Source organism: Talpa occidentalis, unplaced genomic scaffold, assembly GCF_014898055.3.
Source record: "Talpa occidentalis isolate TD23 unplaced genomic scaffold, MPIMG_talOcc4v2.1 talOcc4.10, whole genome shotgun sequence".
Lineage (NCBI taxonomy): Eukaryota > Metazoa > Chordata > Mammalia > Eulipotyphla > Talpidae > Talpa > Talpa occidentalis.
Genome location: NW_023600993.1, coordinates 36,299,802 through 36,314,842, shown reverse-complemented (window position 1 = coordinate 36,314,842; position 15,041 = coordinate 36,299,802). Strand labels below are relative to the sequence as shown.

At 55.9% G+C, this 15,041-nt stretch overlaps 1 protein-coding gene across 1 annotated transcript; it reads left to right on the top strand.

The window, feature by feature from the left end:
* Positions 1-5,856: 5,856 nt before the first annotated feature.
* Positions 5,857-14,365, top strand: DUSP7 (dual specificity phosphatase 7). The gene is made up of 3 exons (XM_037530118.2): positions 5,857-6,373; positions 7,767-8,201; positions 11,135-14,365. Exons 1-3 carry the CDS (start codon positions 5,857-5,859, stop codon positions 11,440-11,442), a joined length of 1,260 nt encoding a protein of 419 aa, XP_037386015.1. The 3' UTR covers positions 11,443-14,365.
* The last annotated feature ends 676 nt before the right edge of the window (positions 14,366-15,041 follow it).

Below are 15,041 nucleotides of genomic sequence, written 5' to 3'. Positions count from 1 at the left end.
CTGTGAGTCTGTTGAGCTCTACGTAGGTCTATGTGTTGTTTATACCTGTGTGTATGTGTCCTTACATGTATGTGTGTACATGCACACACGTATGTGTATAGCCAGGAGTTCTGTCCAGGAGAGTTGCAGACTATTTGCAGTCCACTGCTGGCTTGTTTTATATGTTACCTGTTCTGATGACAGCCCAGGCAGGGACCTCATCATGAGTTTCAAGGGCAAGCAGAGTGACCCCAGACTGTGCCTCAGGCTCTGATGGCACATCTCCCCAGTCTGGTGGAGCTGCCCTGGACAGAAGGAGGCTGGCTCACCAGCAGCAGCAGCAGCAGCAGCAGCAGCATAGGTTGGAAAAGTCAGTCCCTGCCCCAGTGCATATTCAGCTACCATAGCAGATGTGAAATAGAGACCTCTATTGGAAAGCTGTCCTGGAAGCAAGCCGGAGCTCACCCTACATTTGTGCTAGTCTTCTTAGGATGGGTGGGCAAGGAACTGACCCCCCTTCATACCTCCTCTCTGCATGTGCCTTTCAAAACATGGTGGCCCATCTCTAAGCTCTCCATGGGCACCAGTGGGTAAAGAAAGTGAGCTGCCAAGATGCTTAAATTATTCTTAGTGACACAGCTCCTGGCTTATCAATCAGTGTGCATGCGTGTGTTTGTGTATATGTGTGTGTTTGTGTGTATGTGATGAAGGCTGGCCTTCATACCAGTTCATATCTGCGCTTCGGAAACAAGCATTCCACCCTCATGGTCAAGGCTTGCTCTGCTGGGAAGGGCCCCTTACTGTGAGGTTCTGGGTCTGATTTTGTGCAAACAGGGAAGACATCTCCAAACATGCCTCATGTCTTTGGGCCTGTTGCTTGGGTGAATACGGATGAGACAGGGATGGCAGGAGGAGGAATGGGCTTGATGGAGGCAGCCTTGCCATGAGGCACCCAAAAGGAGAAAGTTGGGAGGTGGGGGTGTAACAGGGTGGTCCCCAGGAAAGGGGGAGGTTCCAGGTTCCCTGCCCCACCCAAATGGAGGGTGGAGCTGATCAGGAAGAGAAAAAGCTGCAGAGGAGACTGAGGAAGGAATCAGGATGGAGCCAGAAGGAGACCTGGAGGAGGCACATGGAGCCAAGAGATACGTGAAGAAACTGCGCTTGCCTTTTGGTCGTAGACTGGGTGACACAGATGTGGGTGAGAGACCCGTGGGGAGGTGACCATGGCAGTTTTTATCTTGATTTTGCTCTTTTCCTTCCGGGCTTGTCTGGTTGTTTGTGACTCTTTTCTGTGGGTCTCCACTGGAAGATGCTTTAGACTTGTGGCAGGCTTTGGGGCCTTGTTCTGGGCCAGTCCCATTTGGATGGAGTTTTACCCACGAGGGGACGGGTAACTTTGGGTGCTTGATTTAGAAACTAGATTCTTTGCCTTTCCTGTATTGTTTCCTAGTTGTATTAAAGTTCTTTCCCATTAAAGTCTCATATGTTTTGTGTTGATGCGGCGGATGGCAGAACCCATTTAGAATAGGCAGATTTGCGGGGTTTGGGCTGCCCCTCTCCCTGCCCTCTAACAGGGGGAGGCTGCTGAATAGTAACTATGGTAGAGTCCAGGGCAGGGATCCCAGGAGTATGGAGCAAGGGGTTAATTTAGCCTGGAGGATCAGAGGGGACTTCCTGAATGTGATACCTGAGCTAGGATCTTCTAAAGACAGGCAACAGGTAAGGGCAAAAAAATGGCCAGGTTGTGCAAAGACTTGGAGGTGAGTGGGAGAGGCATTGTCTTCAGAGTTCTCTGTCCAAGACCAACTCACACCCCTCCCCGCCACGAACCTGTCTGGGGGTCCTCATCCCACCCTTCAGGGAGACCCTTGCTGAGGCCCACATCTCCTGGGGGTGAGGGAGGGCCAAACCCCTGAAGGGCAGGAAAAGCTACATTCCTGAAGAAAAGGAATGTCTTTGATCCCAAGGCCCACCCTAGAGTCCCAGGTCTCCCCTCTCTCAGCATCATTGAGGGAGGCTTACAGTTGCTGGGTGAGGCCCTGGGTAGGGGCAACCCTAGCCCCTTGCTGTCTGAGCACGGACAAGTTCTGGCTATGCTCTGGGCCTTGCAAGTCAAACAACTCTCTGCTCTGTAGCAGCAGGGTTAGGATTCATTTTATGCACTGTGTCTAGAAGGAGGTGGAGTTTCACTCAGGAATCAATGCCTCAGGTCTCTCCTGGGTGATGGGAGCCTGGGGCGATGTTGGCACCCCATATAGCCAGGCAGAATTTCCTCTACCACTTTGCTTCTACTGTCATCCTCCTGCATGCTCTCCCTTCTCCTGATTCCCCAAATCCTGCCCCTCCTTACAGCCACGCTGGAGGATGTTCCCCACCCCTAGGGGAGTCATTCCCATCCCACATGTCCTCACAGTTCTCCTCTTCAGGGAGCATGTCCCCTGCAGCCCAGAGGGGAAGAGACAGTGGAGCTATCACTGGCTAATGTGAAAGGAAGCAGACTTCTGTTAGGGGAAAAAGGATGTCCTAAAGCTAATTCCATACAGGCTTTGTGGACTCCACCCCCACCCCAGACCAAAGCCATCAAGACACTGGGAACTACAAATCCCATCACCACCAAAAGGAAGGTTGCTGGAACCTGAGGGTGGGGTTAAGCAGCCAGGTTTGGTATAAAACCAGACACATGGGCTTTGGGGTATTCCCTTTTATTTGGCTCGCCGCCAGCTTGCAGCTCGGGCAACTCTCGGAGTGCCTTTGGGATTTCCAGGTCAGCGGATCGGGTACGACACATTAAAGACTTTATTTCCCTATTTTCTCCCTGAGTTGTACATTTCCTCATTTCCCTTTCCCTTGTAAATAAACCTTTTATTAACCTTTTGTGTGTGCCTATAGTGGAGTATTAATAAGTCCCTTTTAAGCGCACGGGTGAGGACCCACAGCCAGGCAACCCGTTTTATATCGGGGTTGCTCCTTAACAGTTTGGCGCCCAGTGTGGTTTCCAAGCTACACCCGTGGTTGACCAGCCCAAAGTAACTTTCCTTGTGTTGGTCACCATAAGCGCACTAGGTCTGCAGGACTCGCAGTAAAAATCTTTGTTTCACGTCTTGAAAAGTCTGTTTTTTTCCCATGCATACTGCTCTTGTGGGTGTGGTTTTGCCCCAAACGTGGCCTCAACCATGAGCTTAAGCGGTTTTATCCCTAACTTGAGTTCTTTCAGTTTTTTTCCGGCCTTGAATTTAAGTAGCCTTTTTCCATTAAATATTACCACCAGTTTTATAAGTGTAAATAATTGAATTAAACCTAGGTTTTCAATCTTGATTTTGTTATTTCCTTTTAACTTTTTGCTTTTTTTAACTTTGAGGGGTTTTTTTCTTTCTTATCTGCTTGTTTTTTTTCTTTGGCATATGAGTGAAACTGCAGTTGTATGAGATATCCCACACGTGATAAATGGTAACTAAAGAGCTCTTTGTGTCTATATGTTGTATATCTGTATGTCCTTTCCTTGTGTCCTTGTCTTGGTCTCCAGTGGTTGACAAATTGGTGCCCATAGATGTTGGGCACCATATATACCAATTTGTGAATTTGTGAAATCTGCTTCCTTTCCTTTCTCCAGGGAGGTTCTTCCTCATGGATGGGGAACAGACTGGGGACACATTGGAAGTTGTGCCCACACTAGTGAGAGTGTTGGCCAGTTCCTCCTCTGGCATAGCTGTTGGCAAAGCTCCACAGGCCTGGTGCTCCACAGGCCCTCAGGGAAAGGGCCTGGTGCTCCACAGGCCCTCAGCAAGCCCTGGGAGGAATGATTCCCCGTCCCTGTGAGTCTGTTCTGCCATTTTGTTTTGTTTTTTAAACTCCGAGAGCATTTTCTTCACACTCCAGCCCCCCCCCCCTTCTTTTTTATGTGCTGCCTCAATCCCTGACAGTTATCCCTGAGGCCTTGCCTAAGACAGACACCCTCCTAGTTGAACAGATTTGTGGACTGGCTGGGCACTGTCCAGACCAGCACTTTCCTACACGGGTCAAACCCAAACCCAGAGAAGTCAGCATGCCACTCCGATCACACTATGCACCAGCCGCAAGTGGAAGGGCAGAGCAAGAAGTCTGGGCCTCTCTGGCCCTGGAAGCTCCGCAAGTCTTGGGACCCTAGGAATGTGGGAATTGCCCTGCAACCCCAGGACATCCTTGGGCAGGAGATTGGAGACCTCCTTTCACCTCTATGGGTATGAATCCAGGGGAATAATAGGAGAGACCCCTGCTCCTCTGGGACACAGCACTGCGCCTGCGATGAAGTCCTTCAGGTAAAAGGACTTAGCATGGAAGACCGGGAGATGCGAGGACTGCTCCCTTCTTCGTGACTTCCGATCAGGTCAGTGAAAAGCGCAAATCTTCCACATTCCAGAAACCGTCCAGCACCACAGGCCCCACCTGACCCCCACTTCCTCTAGTTGGAGGTGGGGCAAGGTGGCTCCCAGCAGACCAGACCTGGGCTGAGTGGGAGGAGCATGGCCCAAGGAGGTGGGGACACTTCACTCCGCCAGGAATCGACCAGGCTGACAGCAGGGCCCCGGGGCGGGCTCCCTTCCAGGGCAGACCACCAGGGCTCCACGGGGAACGCGAGACAGCCCCCGCGCACGCGCGCCGCTCTAGTCAAGACGCTTTGTTCCAGGACTACCTGAGGCTCCATTCACCTCCTCCGCCCCGCCCTCCCGCGGGGCACAACAAGCAGGCGCGGGCCCCGCCCACTGCCCGCGGGGGTGGACCCGGCGGCCGACCCGCCTCCTTCCCGGCCTCCATCTCTCCTGCCCGCCCTCCCCGTCTCCTTGGCCTCGATTGGCTGTCTGTGAGGCCACTCCCGCCTGTCACGAAAGTTCATTGGCGCATTGGGAGGTGGGCGAAGGCGAGGGATTATAAAGGCTCCTGCCTCTCCCCCCGCCCCTTGTGGAAAAATCACGTGGCGCGGGGCCCGGCGCGCGTCTCCGCCCCGCCCGTGGAGCTTTCTTAAAGGGCCAGCTCGCTTTTCCCAGGGCTGGTCACTTCTACGCTTGCTCCACACCTGCCCGCGGAGGGGGGCGCGACTGCGGGCTTAGGTGCTGGTTCCGCGTCAGTCCTGCGGGAGTGAGACCCGAGGCCTTCAGGTCTGGGAGGCTCTGGCCACCACAGGGACTATGCAGTCGCCTGGAACGGCGAACGCCTAAGCACTGTGCCCGCACGTAGTAGGCGTTCAATTTCCATTTGTTGAATGAACTCACTGAGAGGAGTGAATGAATGAGGTTGACGCAGGAGGGGGGGGGCTGGCTCGGCGCGCCCAGACCCTCCCGCCTCCTCCCAGGGGAACTCAGCTTCTGGGAATGCAGGGAGGGGATGACAGGCGCAGAACGCCCCCTGGGCTGCCCTTCCCTCCAGGACGCCGAGGATCTGGGGGCACCGGCATGGAGGATCCGGGAAGGCGTCTTGGCCGCGTCCCCTGGGGGGTCACAGTTCCAGCCGAGGCGATGCGGCAGCAGCTCTGAGGCGGGGCGAGGGGCGCCGGCGCGGGGTCCCGGGCGCGCGGGGCAGCGAGCGAGCCGCGTACCTGTGGGGAGGGGCGGCGGCGGCGCGGCGCCTTTAAGCCCGGGCGCCGGCCCCGCGGCCCCGCCCCCCGGAGGACGCCTCGGCGCGCGGCCGCCGGAGCCGCCGTTTAATTGGGACTGTCAGGCCGCGGCGCGCGCGGAGGGCCGGGCGGGACGGAGGCCGGGAGGCCGGGAGGCCGGGAGCCCGGGGCGGCTGGCGCGCAGCTCGGCGGGAGGCGGGCGCCCGGAGACGCGGCTGGGGCCCGCGCGGCCGCGGTGCCGTCCCTGGGCGAGGCTGCCCGGCCCCGGCCCCGGGCCGCCCGCGCTCCCCATGAAAAACCAGCTCCGCGGCCCCCCAGCGCGGGCGCACATGTCGGACTCGGGGGCGTCGGCGGCTGTGGGCACCGGGGCGGGGTCGGAGCCCGGTGCGGGGTCCGGATCTGGCTCGGGCACCGGGGCGGGCGCGGCGACGGGCGCGGGGGCCATGCCCTGCAAGAGTGCTGAGTGGCTGCAGGAGGAGCTGGAGGCGCGCGGCGGCGCGTCCCTGCTGCTGCTCGACTGCCGGCCGCACGAGCTCTTCGAGTCGTCGCACATCGAGACGGCCATCAACCTGGCGATCCCGGGCCTCATGCTGCGCCGCCTGCGCAAGGGCAACCTGCCCATTCGCTCCATCATCCCCAACCACGCCGACAAGGAGCGCTTTGCCACGCGCTGCAAGGCGGCCACCGTGCTGCTCTACGACGAGGCCACGGCCGAGTGGCAGCCGGAGCCCGGCGCTCCCGCCTCGGTACTCGGCCTGCTCCTGCAGAAACTGCGCGACGACGGCTGCCAGGCCTACTACCTCCAAGGTGAGGGCAGCACCGAGACCCCCGTCGGGATTAGAACTTGCCTGTTGCTTCCAGACGCCCCCGCCAGAGGCTGCTTTCTCTCCCTGTGCTCAGCCTTACCCGCCGGGCGCCACGTCGCCCCCTCCCCGCATCCACTTCTCCCGGGAGCGGGGCCCCAGCCTTGCAGGTTTAGGCTGGCGCGGAGGTGCCTGTTTGCGCGCACGATTAGAGTCTTCTGAAAAACTTTTCCCTGCCAGGGCTTTTCTTTTTTTCCTTTTTTTTGCGGCCGTGGCAGCACCCAGGTACCAGCTGAGCCCTCTCAGAGGACGGAGGGGCCTCCTCCTGGGACCCTCCTAGGCGACGGGGCACCCAAGTCTTACTCTTCCAGCCTGGACTACATGTCTCTGGAAGACTAGGGTCAGGACAGGAGACTGCAGCACCATCCACGGCCCTAGGGCCTAGGGACCCTTTGGGTTGGGGGGACTCCAGCATTCTGGCATAGGTCTCACCATTTGGGAATCAGAGCCTCTTGGAGGCACGTAGGGGTGGCAAGCAGTGTCCCTTGCCGTGGCCCCTCATGTTTTCCAGGGACCCCTCAAGTCCCCAGCCTGCTACCCCACAGCTTTCAGAAGGGGAGCTGGGGGGTGGGAGGGAAACAGAGTGTCTGAAGCCGGTGTTTCCAATTAACATTCCAAAATGGCCTCTTGCTGGCAGCAGGGCGGGCAGGAGGGGAGGGGAACGGAGGTCTGCTGCACCCTCCAGCACAGGGCCCATGCCTGGCTGCAAGGCACTCCCCATTTCTTGTCCCTGTGAAGACCCCAGGGACCCTCCTGTGTGGGTAAGAGATAGTGTGTTCTAGGGATTTCTGGAGAGGTAGAGCTGGAGTCGCCTTTAAGTACCTGCCTCTGCTGGGGAAAAGGGCAAGCCAATACCTACCTCCCTGACTGTGGTTGGGGACGTCGGCAAGCTCTGTATTCCAAGTCAGGAGGCCCAGGCCCTCTCTTCTGATCCAGCTGCAGCTCTGGTTCTCGCGGTCTCATGTGAAATAGGGAGTTTGCAGACCCCTCTTTTCTTTAGTAGTTATTGAGCCCCCTTGAGTGCCAGATAGCATGGGTACTGTGGGAGAGGAATTTTCTGGGGCTCTGAAGTATATGGGTAAGGGTATGGGATTCAGGCAGTTTTCTTCATCTCCTGGGGCCTCGGTTTCCTCATCTGTGAATTGGGTCATAGGATAGGTGTGGAGAACACCGTGTGTAACTTACTTGGCATGACCCTTTTGACTGTTGTTGGTGTTACAGTGCTTGAAGTGGGGAGGCCTGGCCACTGTTAGTCATGTACAGCCATTTTGGGGTGGGGGAATTAACCAGGGCCATCAGCAGTCTTTCACCCAGGCCCTGTCTTACCCTGGCCACAGGTGGTTTCAACAAGTTCCAGACAGAGTACTCAGAGCACTGCGAGACCAACGTGGACAGTTCGTCCTCACCAAGTGGTTCGCCGCCCACCTCAGTGCTGGGCCTGGGGGGCCTGCGCATTAGCTCTGACTGCTCGGACGGTGAGTCGGATCGAGAGCTGCCCAGCAGTGCCACCGAGTCAGATGGCAGCCCTGTGCCATCCAGCCAACCGGCCTTCCCCGTCCAGATCCTGCCCTACCTCTACCTCGGCTGTGCCAAGGACTCCACCAACCTGGACGTGCTCGGCAAGTACGGCATCAAGTATATCCTCAACGTTACGCCCAACCTGCCCAACGCCTTCGAGCACGGTGGCGAGTTCACCTACAAGCAGATCCCCATCTCTGACCACTGGAGCCAGAACCTCTCCCAGTTCTTCCCTGAGGCTATCAGCTTCATTGGTAGGTGCTGCTATACTCTGGGCAGGGTGGGTGGGCAGGCATGTCAAGGTGTGTATGTGACTCTGGGTGTCGCCCATGCCCAGCTGGGTACCTCTGGGCCTGTCAAGGCCTGTGTATGCCCTGCATGTGCCAGCGTGTGCCATGGGTGTACCACTGCCTGCTGTGAGTCACTGAGGCCCTCAGGGCCTAAGCAATCCCTTGAGTCCTGGGCTCCCCCCAGCTTTCGGCACCACACAGATTCTGCTTGTGTTTTCCTGGCTCCACCGTTTTGGTCTCAGCAAGCTGAAACATCACAGCTCTAGACCTCCCACGGGCCTCGCTTGCTCTGCATCACGCCCCAGCACACGTGTCTCTGCAGAATGGGGCTGTCAAAATGCGGTCTTTATTGTGTACCTGAGGGGGCTCAAGGGGTGGCCCTGGAGCCTGAGGCCTACCCCAAAAAGGCAGCTATTGAAATGTGACCTAGAATGCCTCAGCGGAGCCCCAAATGTCCCTGGCAGCCTGTGGGACTTGCTAAGAGTTTGGAGGTATACAGAGAATGTGGGGGCAAGCAGTGTGTTCTGCTGTCTGGCTTAGAGCCCTCTGATCCCCTGCATCCCCAGCCTCAGCTGACTCAGGCTGCATGCCTTATCTCTGACCTCCCCATCCTGCTTCCTCCTTGGCCAGCTGGAGGCTGTTATACTGCAGGTCATCTTCCTTGGCCTTAGCTATCATCCAGGGTGTGGGGAAGGGATATAAGATCAGGATGAATGTAAGCCCTGGGTTCTCTGAGCCTGGTGACCTAGTGTTTCTTCCCATCCTCAGTGGCAGGGTGGGGGTGGCCTGAGCAGTCTTCTCTTGCTGGCGTCTGTGTCCAGTGGAGGGCGTTTTGGTGTCAGCAGGGCCGGGCTAGCTTTAATAACAGGAAGTGGGAGGCTTCCCCGCCTCATCCGCTTACTGGGAACTAAAACTAGGTGCCTGGCTGGGAGGAAGGAAGGAAGCTAAGGCCTGGGGGAGGGGCTGTTGCTGGGGCTGCCCAGAGCTTCCCAGCTCTGCCCCGGAGGACAGGGCCAAGAGGGCTGTGGGTGCTTTGCCACTGAGGGGATAGGAGAGAGGGCTGTAAACCCCCTCTCTCTCGCTTCCCAGGGCTGAGCCTGGCTGCTGATGGGTGCTTTTATCCTTCTTAAAGTTTCCTCTGCATCAGGGGAGGGGGACAAAATAGGGTGTTAGGGTGAGGGAGAACCTTTCCCCCCTTTGACAAGTGAAGTAATAGGATTCAGTGGAGTAAGATCAAGACCAGCTCCCTACCCTTCATCCTCAGCCACACCTAAAAATTAAAGGCAGCAGTTTCACTTTGGATCACCTGGGAAGTGGCTTTAGGGGCCAGGTGTTCCCTGTATCTGCATGCTGTCACTGGAGGCTTGCTGCCACCACCCTCTCCACCAGCCCCAAAGCTCAAGGTCAGATCTCATAGCTCTACTTGAAGAATGTCTGTCTCTTCCCCTACTATCTTGCCCTAGACAGTCCTGTAGTCTGTATTAAGCACCTCCTGTATACTTAATCATGGATTCCCTTGTGTGGAGTTGGGATGGAGAGCCAGAGGCAGTGGGAACCAAACGAGGAACGATTTGTGAACCTGTGTGTCACCTTGTGGGAGAGTGCTGAATGCCTGACTCCCAGTGCACTCAGGATCAGGAGATGGGGACCTTCAGGGTCCCAGGGCTGCCTTTCGTTAACCTATCCCTGCCACACTATAGCACAGAGAGAGGCAGCTACTCTAGAGTCCTAGGGAGGAGAGATTATTTGTGCAGTGTCTCAATCCATATTGATTGAGTTCCTACTGTGTGTCAGGCAGAGGGGTGAGAATGACACTGCGGGGAGCTGGGAGAGGTAGAGGGCATAGCAGAGGGCTGGTAGAACCTGATTGTATCTGGTGGGATAATGTCACTGACACAAGGGCCTGCTGGGGGAAGTCTAGTAAGTGGGGTGAATAGGCCCCGCTTAAGCAAATACCATGTGTGAAACCTGCAATGTGGCCCTCCTCGCTCCAGTCCTGAACTATTTCAGAGTGAAGCTAAGGCCCTGGGGGCTGTCTTGGTGCAGGGCAGACCAAACACAGAGGTAGGCCACTCATTTACTTGAGGAAGACCCTTCCTCAGGCCTGTTTTCCAAAAGCTCTCCAGGGGGTACTCATGGGATCCCCAGGTTGGGACTAACATAAGGGGTGCAGCTTGGAAAATCTGCGCGACCTTGGCCTTGTCACTGTTTCTGCATCTGTTTCCCTATTTGTAAAATCAGCTTACTGGCCATGGTATAGATGGCCTGAGGGCCGCAGGTGGAAATCCTTAGAGCCTGGGCCTCCCCGGTGGCGCTGCGGTTGAGCGCTGGGTTGCGAAGCTGCCCGCGGCCTCTGCGGCGCCAGTTCGATCCCCGGCTGCTCCCCGGCCACCGGAGGAGGGTCCCACATGGTGCGCAGACCTCTCCTGCCGCCCGCTGCTCCCCTCAGCAGTGTACTTTGGTCCTTCTGTCTGCTCTGCTCCCCGCTCTGGCTCTGGTGAATTCTCTCACCCTCCCGCTCTTCTGACTGTGCCCAGTGCGTGTATAAACAAAACAAACAAACAAATAAAATAAATAAATAAAACATGCCTCTATAAAAAAAAAATTAAAAAAAAAAAAAAGAAAGAAATCCTTAGAGCCAGTTGTGCAGTAGGTGGATTGGCAGTGACTGCTGTCATCACAGTTGCCTTCACTCAGCTAATGCATGGCAGAACCCTCTCCATGGTCATGCTCTTGACCGCTACTCCAAGTTACTGCCCCACCCACGTGGAGCTTTACAAGGTCCCTTAAGAGTCAGGCAGCGCCAGCCAGTGACCACACCACCCTCTGTGTCCCATCCCTACCTGCTGGGGCTCCTTGGAGGAGGTGCCCCCCTGACCCCTGCCTGTGTGTTTCAGATGAGGCCCGCTCCAAGAAGTGTGGTGTTCTGGTGCACTGCCTGGCAGGTATTAGCCGCTCGGTGACAGTCACCGTGGCCTACCTGATGCAGAAGATGAACCTGTCACTCAATGATGCCTACGACTTTGTCAAGAGGAAAAAGTCCAACATCTCACCCAACTTCAACTTTATGGGGCAGCTGCTGGACTTCGAGCGGACGCTGGGGCTGAGTAGCCCGTGTGACAACCACACCCCCAGCGAGCAGCTCTACTTCTCCACACCCACCAACCACAACCTGTTCCCACTCAACACGCTCGAGTCCACGTGAGACCAGGGTCCCAGGGGCCAGGGTGCCAGCCCTCCACGGGGCCAATAGGTGGGCCTGCACCTGCTGCATCTGGCCCGAGGAATGGACGAAGGTCTCCTGGGCCCAGGGGCCGAGTTTCCCTCACCTCGGCAGGATTTTCTGAGAGCCCGTGGCTCTCAGACATAAGGCTTTGGGAGTCCAGCAGGCCTCATCCTTGTCCCAGGACACTGCTTTCTGCTGATGGCCCAGCCAGTTTGGCTGTTTTTTAAAGACACATCTACGGACCTGAGTTTACTTTTTAATTTTGGCAGGTAAATCCAAGCGCTCTGGGGCACAGAGAGTATTCAAGCTCTTCTTCATTTTTTTTTTTTTTTTTAATGAAAAGTGTTATTTTCAGGCTTCATGCAACAGTGGATTGTATAAACCAGTATTTCATCCTTCTCTTGATCTTACAGGAGAGAGAGAAGCATTCTCAGTTTTGTTTCTGTTTCAAAAAGCAATTTTTTTAAATGGGAAAGACAAACCCCGTGTTGATCTTGACCAAATGCGTTTTGCACATGTGTGAAGAAGCCTCTGTTTCTGTTGCAGGCCCTTCTTGAAGGGATGGCCTGCTGGTCTCCAAATGTTGAACCCCCAGTCATACCCCAGCTCCCCACTTCCCACCTGACTTGGCACTGCATTTGCCTGCGATAACTGCTGCAAGTTGTGACTGGCAGGCTGGATGGTGGCCTTTTCATTCTCTGCCCCCAGCGGCCCCTCTGTGCTCCCTACAGACTCCCTGAGGCAGGAGATGGGAGGCCCTGCCAAGCAGTAGCATTAGCCCTCTGGGCTCAGCCCCTAGGAGGGTCTGGGCCTTGGGCCCTTTACAATACTACCCACTACTTCCGTCTCACTCGCTCTTTGAAATGGAGAGTGGAGGCCCAGTGGCTGGGAAAGCTTAGGTGGTAGGGGCCTGGCCCTGCCTCTGAGTTTCTCTCCCTGACTCTGGTAGTTTTGGTTCAGCTGCCACTTGTGGCTGCCTTGCCCCTGGAAGCCTGCCCTGCTCTGCCCATGCCTTCTACCAGGAAGCTCACACCCATTGCCATCCCAGGGCAGGGGCAGGTGGGGCAAGGATGGATAAGTGAAAGGGGTGTGAGGCTGTGTCCACCCCATCTCACCCCCAGTATCCACATAACAAGCCACGGATTCCGTTACCTTCCTCCAGTTTTGTTCCTTCTCCAACCTCAGTTCTACCCAGGTGTCAGGACTGCCATGGGGGGGAGGGGGTCCCTGAGGGAGTTAGCACTCCGCATGTGAGCAAGGCCACGGAAACTCTGCCCCCTCTGCATCTTACCTCACAGGGGTTGTTTTCAGGGATTCTTTAAGGCAAAGGATTAAAATCTTGCCACAGTTGAGAAAGTGACAAAAAGCTTCCATGCTGTACACGGTTCTCTCTCTTTTTTACTTTTAAAAAGAAAAAAACCAGGAAGATGCATCAGATTTGTGTAAATGAGGGTATGCCAAGAGGGTGGCCAGTTTTGCTTTATGATCTTATGAAGGAAAATTTGTGACCCTACATATATACACATGCACACACACACTACACACACACACAAACATATACACATATATATATCCCGAACCAGCGACGGGACTTTGTTTATATTGCAAATAAATACTATTTTTTCTTTAAAGTGAGTTGTGTCTGATATAAGGGCCTGGGGCAGCAAGAGGGCACTGTGCCAGCATCCCGGTGCCTGCGCTGTGTAAGGTAGTGACCTTGCCTGCCCAGGGCCTGCTGAGCACTGGCTGTAACTGGCCAGAGGTGCTCACAGCTGGGTGGAACATGCAGACCTCTGGGAGAAACTGGGGTGCAGGCATTTCCTAAGCACTTCAGGCCATGGCAGGCAGGGGCATTGGAACTTTCTGGGCTTTTGCTAATTGCATGTCAGGAAAAGGGTCTTGGAGAGGTTCTGTGGACCAAAGTGACAACTGAGCCCCAGAATTCCCCAAGCTGCCTGCTTGGACATAGCTCCTGTTGCTCCAGGATCTTGACCAGGGCCCTGGCTCTTTCTCTTGCTGTTCCTGTGGGTAGTGTGGGGGGTTGGTACTTCATTGCAATTTATCCCTCTCCCACTCCTTAGACTAGGACTCCAATTACACTGAACCTCAGTCCATGAGTGGGTTACCCTGCTTTGTTGCTCAGGCACTTGGTTTCAGCCTCCTGGAGCCTCAGTATCCATCTCTGTGAAATGGGCCAATCACATCCAGATACTTAGTGCTTTTATTTGGTGCAGGATGAGTACATTTTTCATTCCTGGTCTGGGCCTCAACCTGCAGGGAGAAATCATCTATTCCCAGACTTCTCCAGAGCAGGTGAACTTCAGTCTGTACGGGGCCCCTTTGGAGACACAGGCCAGCCCCAGGCAGGAGCAGGGAAAACAGGAAAGGGGCCTAGAGAAGGATGCTTTATGGACTGCAGGCCCCAGTGGGAAACAGCCCCTTGTTACAGATGGGGAACTAGAGGCTGCAAAGGAACCAATGTCTCCTTTACCTTTGGCTGGATTGAGTGGGCCCCAGGGACTTAGGTGGTCACTCACTTTCCCCATCTGCCTCCTACTTGGCTTTATACCTTTAGCTGTGACCAGCACTGGGCTGGCCCAGGTGGCAGGTAGGCAGACAGGGCAGTAAGGGTAAGGCAACTCCTTCCCTTCCCCAGGACTCTTCACCGGGGTCTCCAGGCTCTGCCTTCTCTGTTCCTGCCCTGTATCTACCTGTGAGTTACATTTGACCAAAACATAGTCACCTTCACACACATAGCATCTAGGGGGCAGCTTCCGCAGGCAAAGGGATCTGGGTTCAAATCCCAGCTGAGTGGCTGCCAGATCCTCACCCTTCTCACTCAGCTTTCCTATCTTAGAATCGGGGGAATACTGTGGTGCTGCCAGCAGGCCTGTAGGAGCGGGAGGGGGTTCTCACATCATGGGCAAAGGGGAGGGTGCAGCTTTTGCTCTTGGGCTCCCTTGGGGCCCTGGTCCTTCTGTGCCAGGGGTGGGCAAGGAGGTGGGGGCCTGAGCAGGCAGAGACTGGGCCTTTGTTCCTTCTTGCTGCCCTCTGCCAGGACTGGGGAAGCCCGCGGGTGCCTGCTGGGGGCTGGGCCCTCAAACAGGCCAAGTAAGTGCCTGGCAGTGCCAGTGTGCCCAAACGCAGGATGGGGGTGGGGGTGGCAATCATTTCCTGAGCCAGTTCCTCAGAGGACTGGGGAGTTTTACCTCCTGTACAATCTCAGGCCAGGTGGCCTCTCAGTGTCCTCATCTGTTAAAATTCTCACCTCTGGGGCCTCCCTGGTGGCGCAGCGGTTGAGCGCTGGGTTGCGAAGCTGCCCGCAGCCTCTGCAGCGCCTGTTCGATCCCCGGCTGCTCCCCGGCCACCGGAGGAGGGTCCCACATGGCGCGCAGACCTCTCCTGCCGCCCGCTGCTCCCCTCAGCAGTGTACCTCGGTCCTTCTGCCTGCTCTGCTCCCCGCTCTGGCTCTGGTGAATTCTCTCACCCTCCCGCGCTTCTGATAAATAAATAAAATAAATACTCAGTGCTTGGATAAATAAATAAAAATAAATCTTTAAAAAAAAAAAAATTCTCAC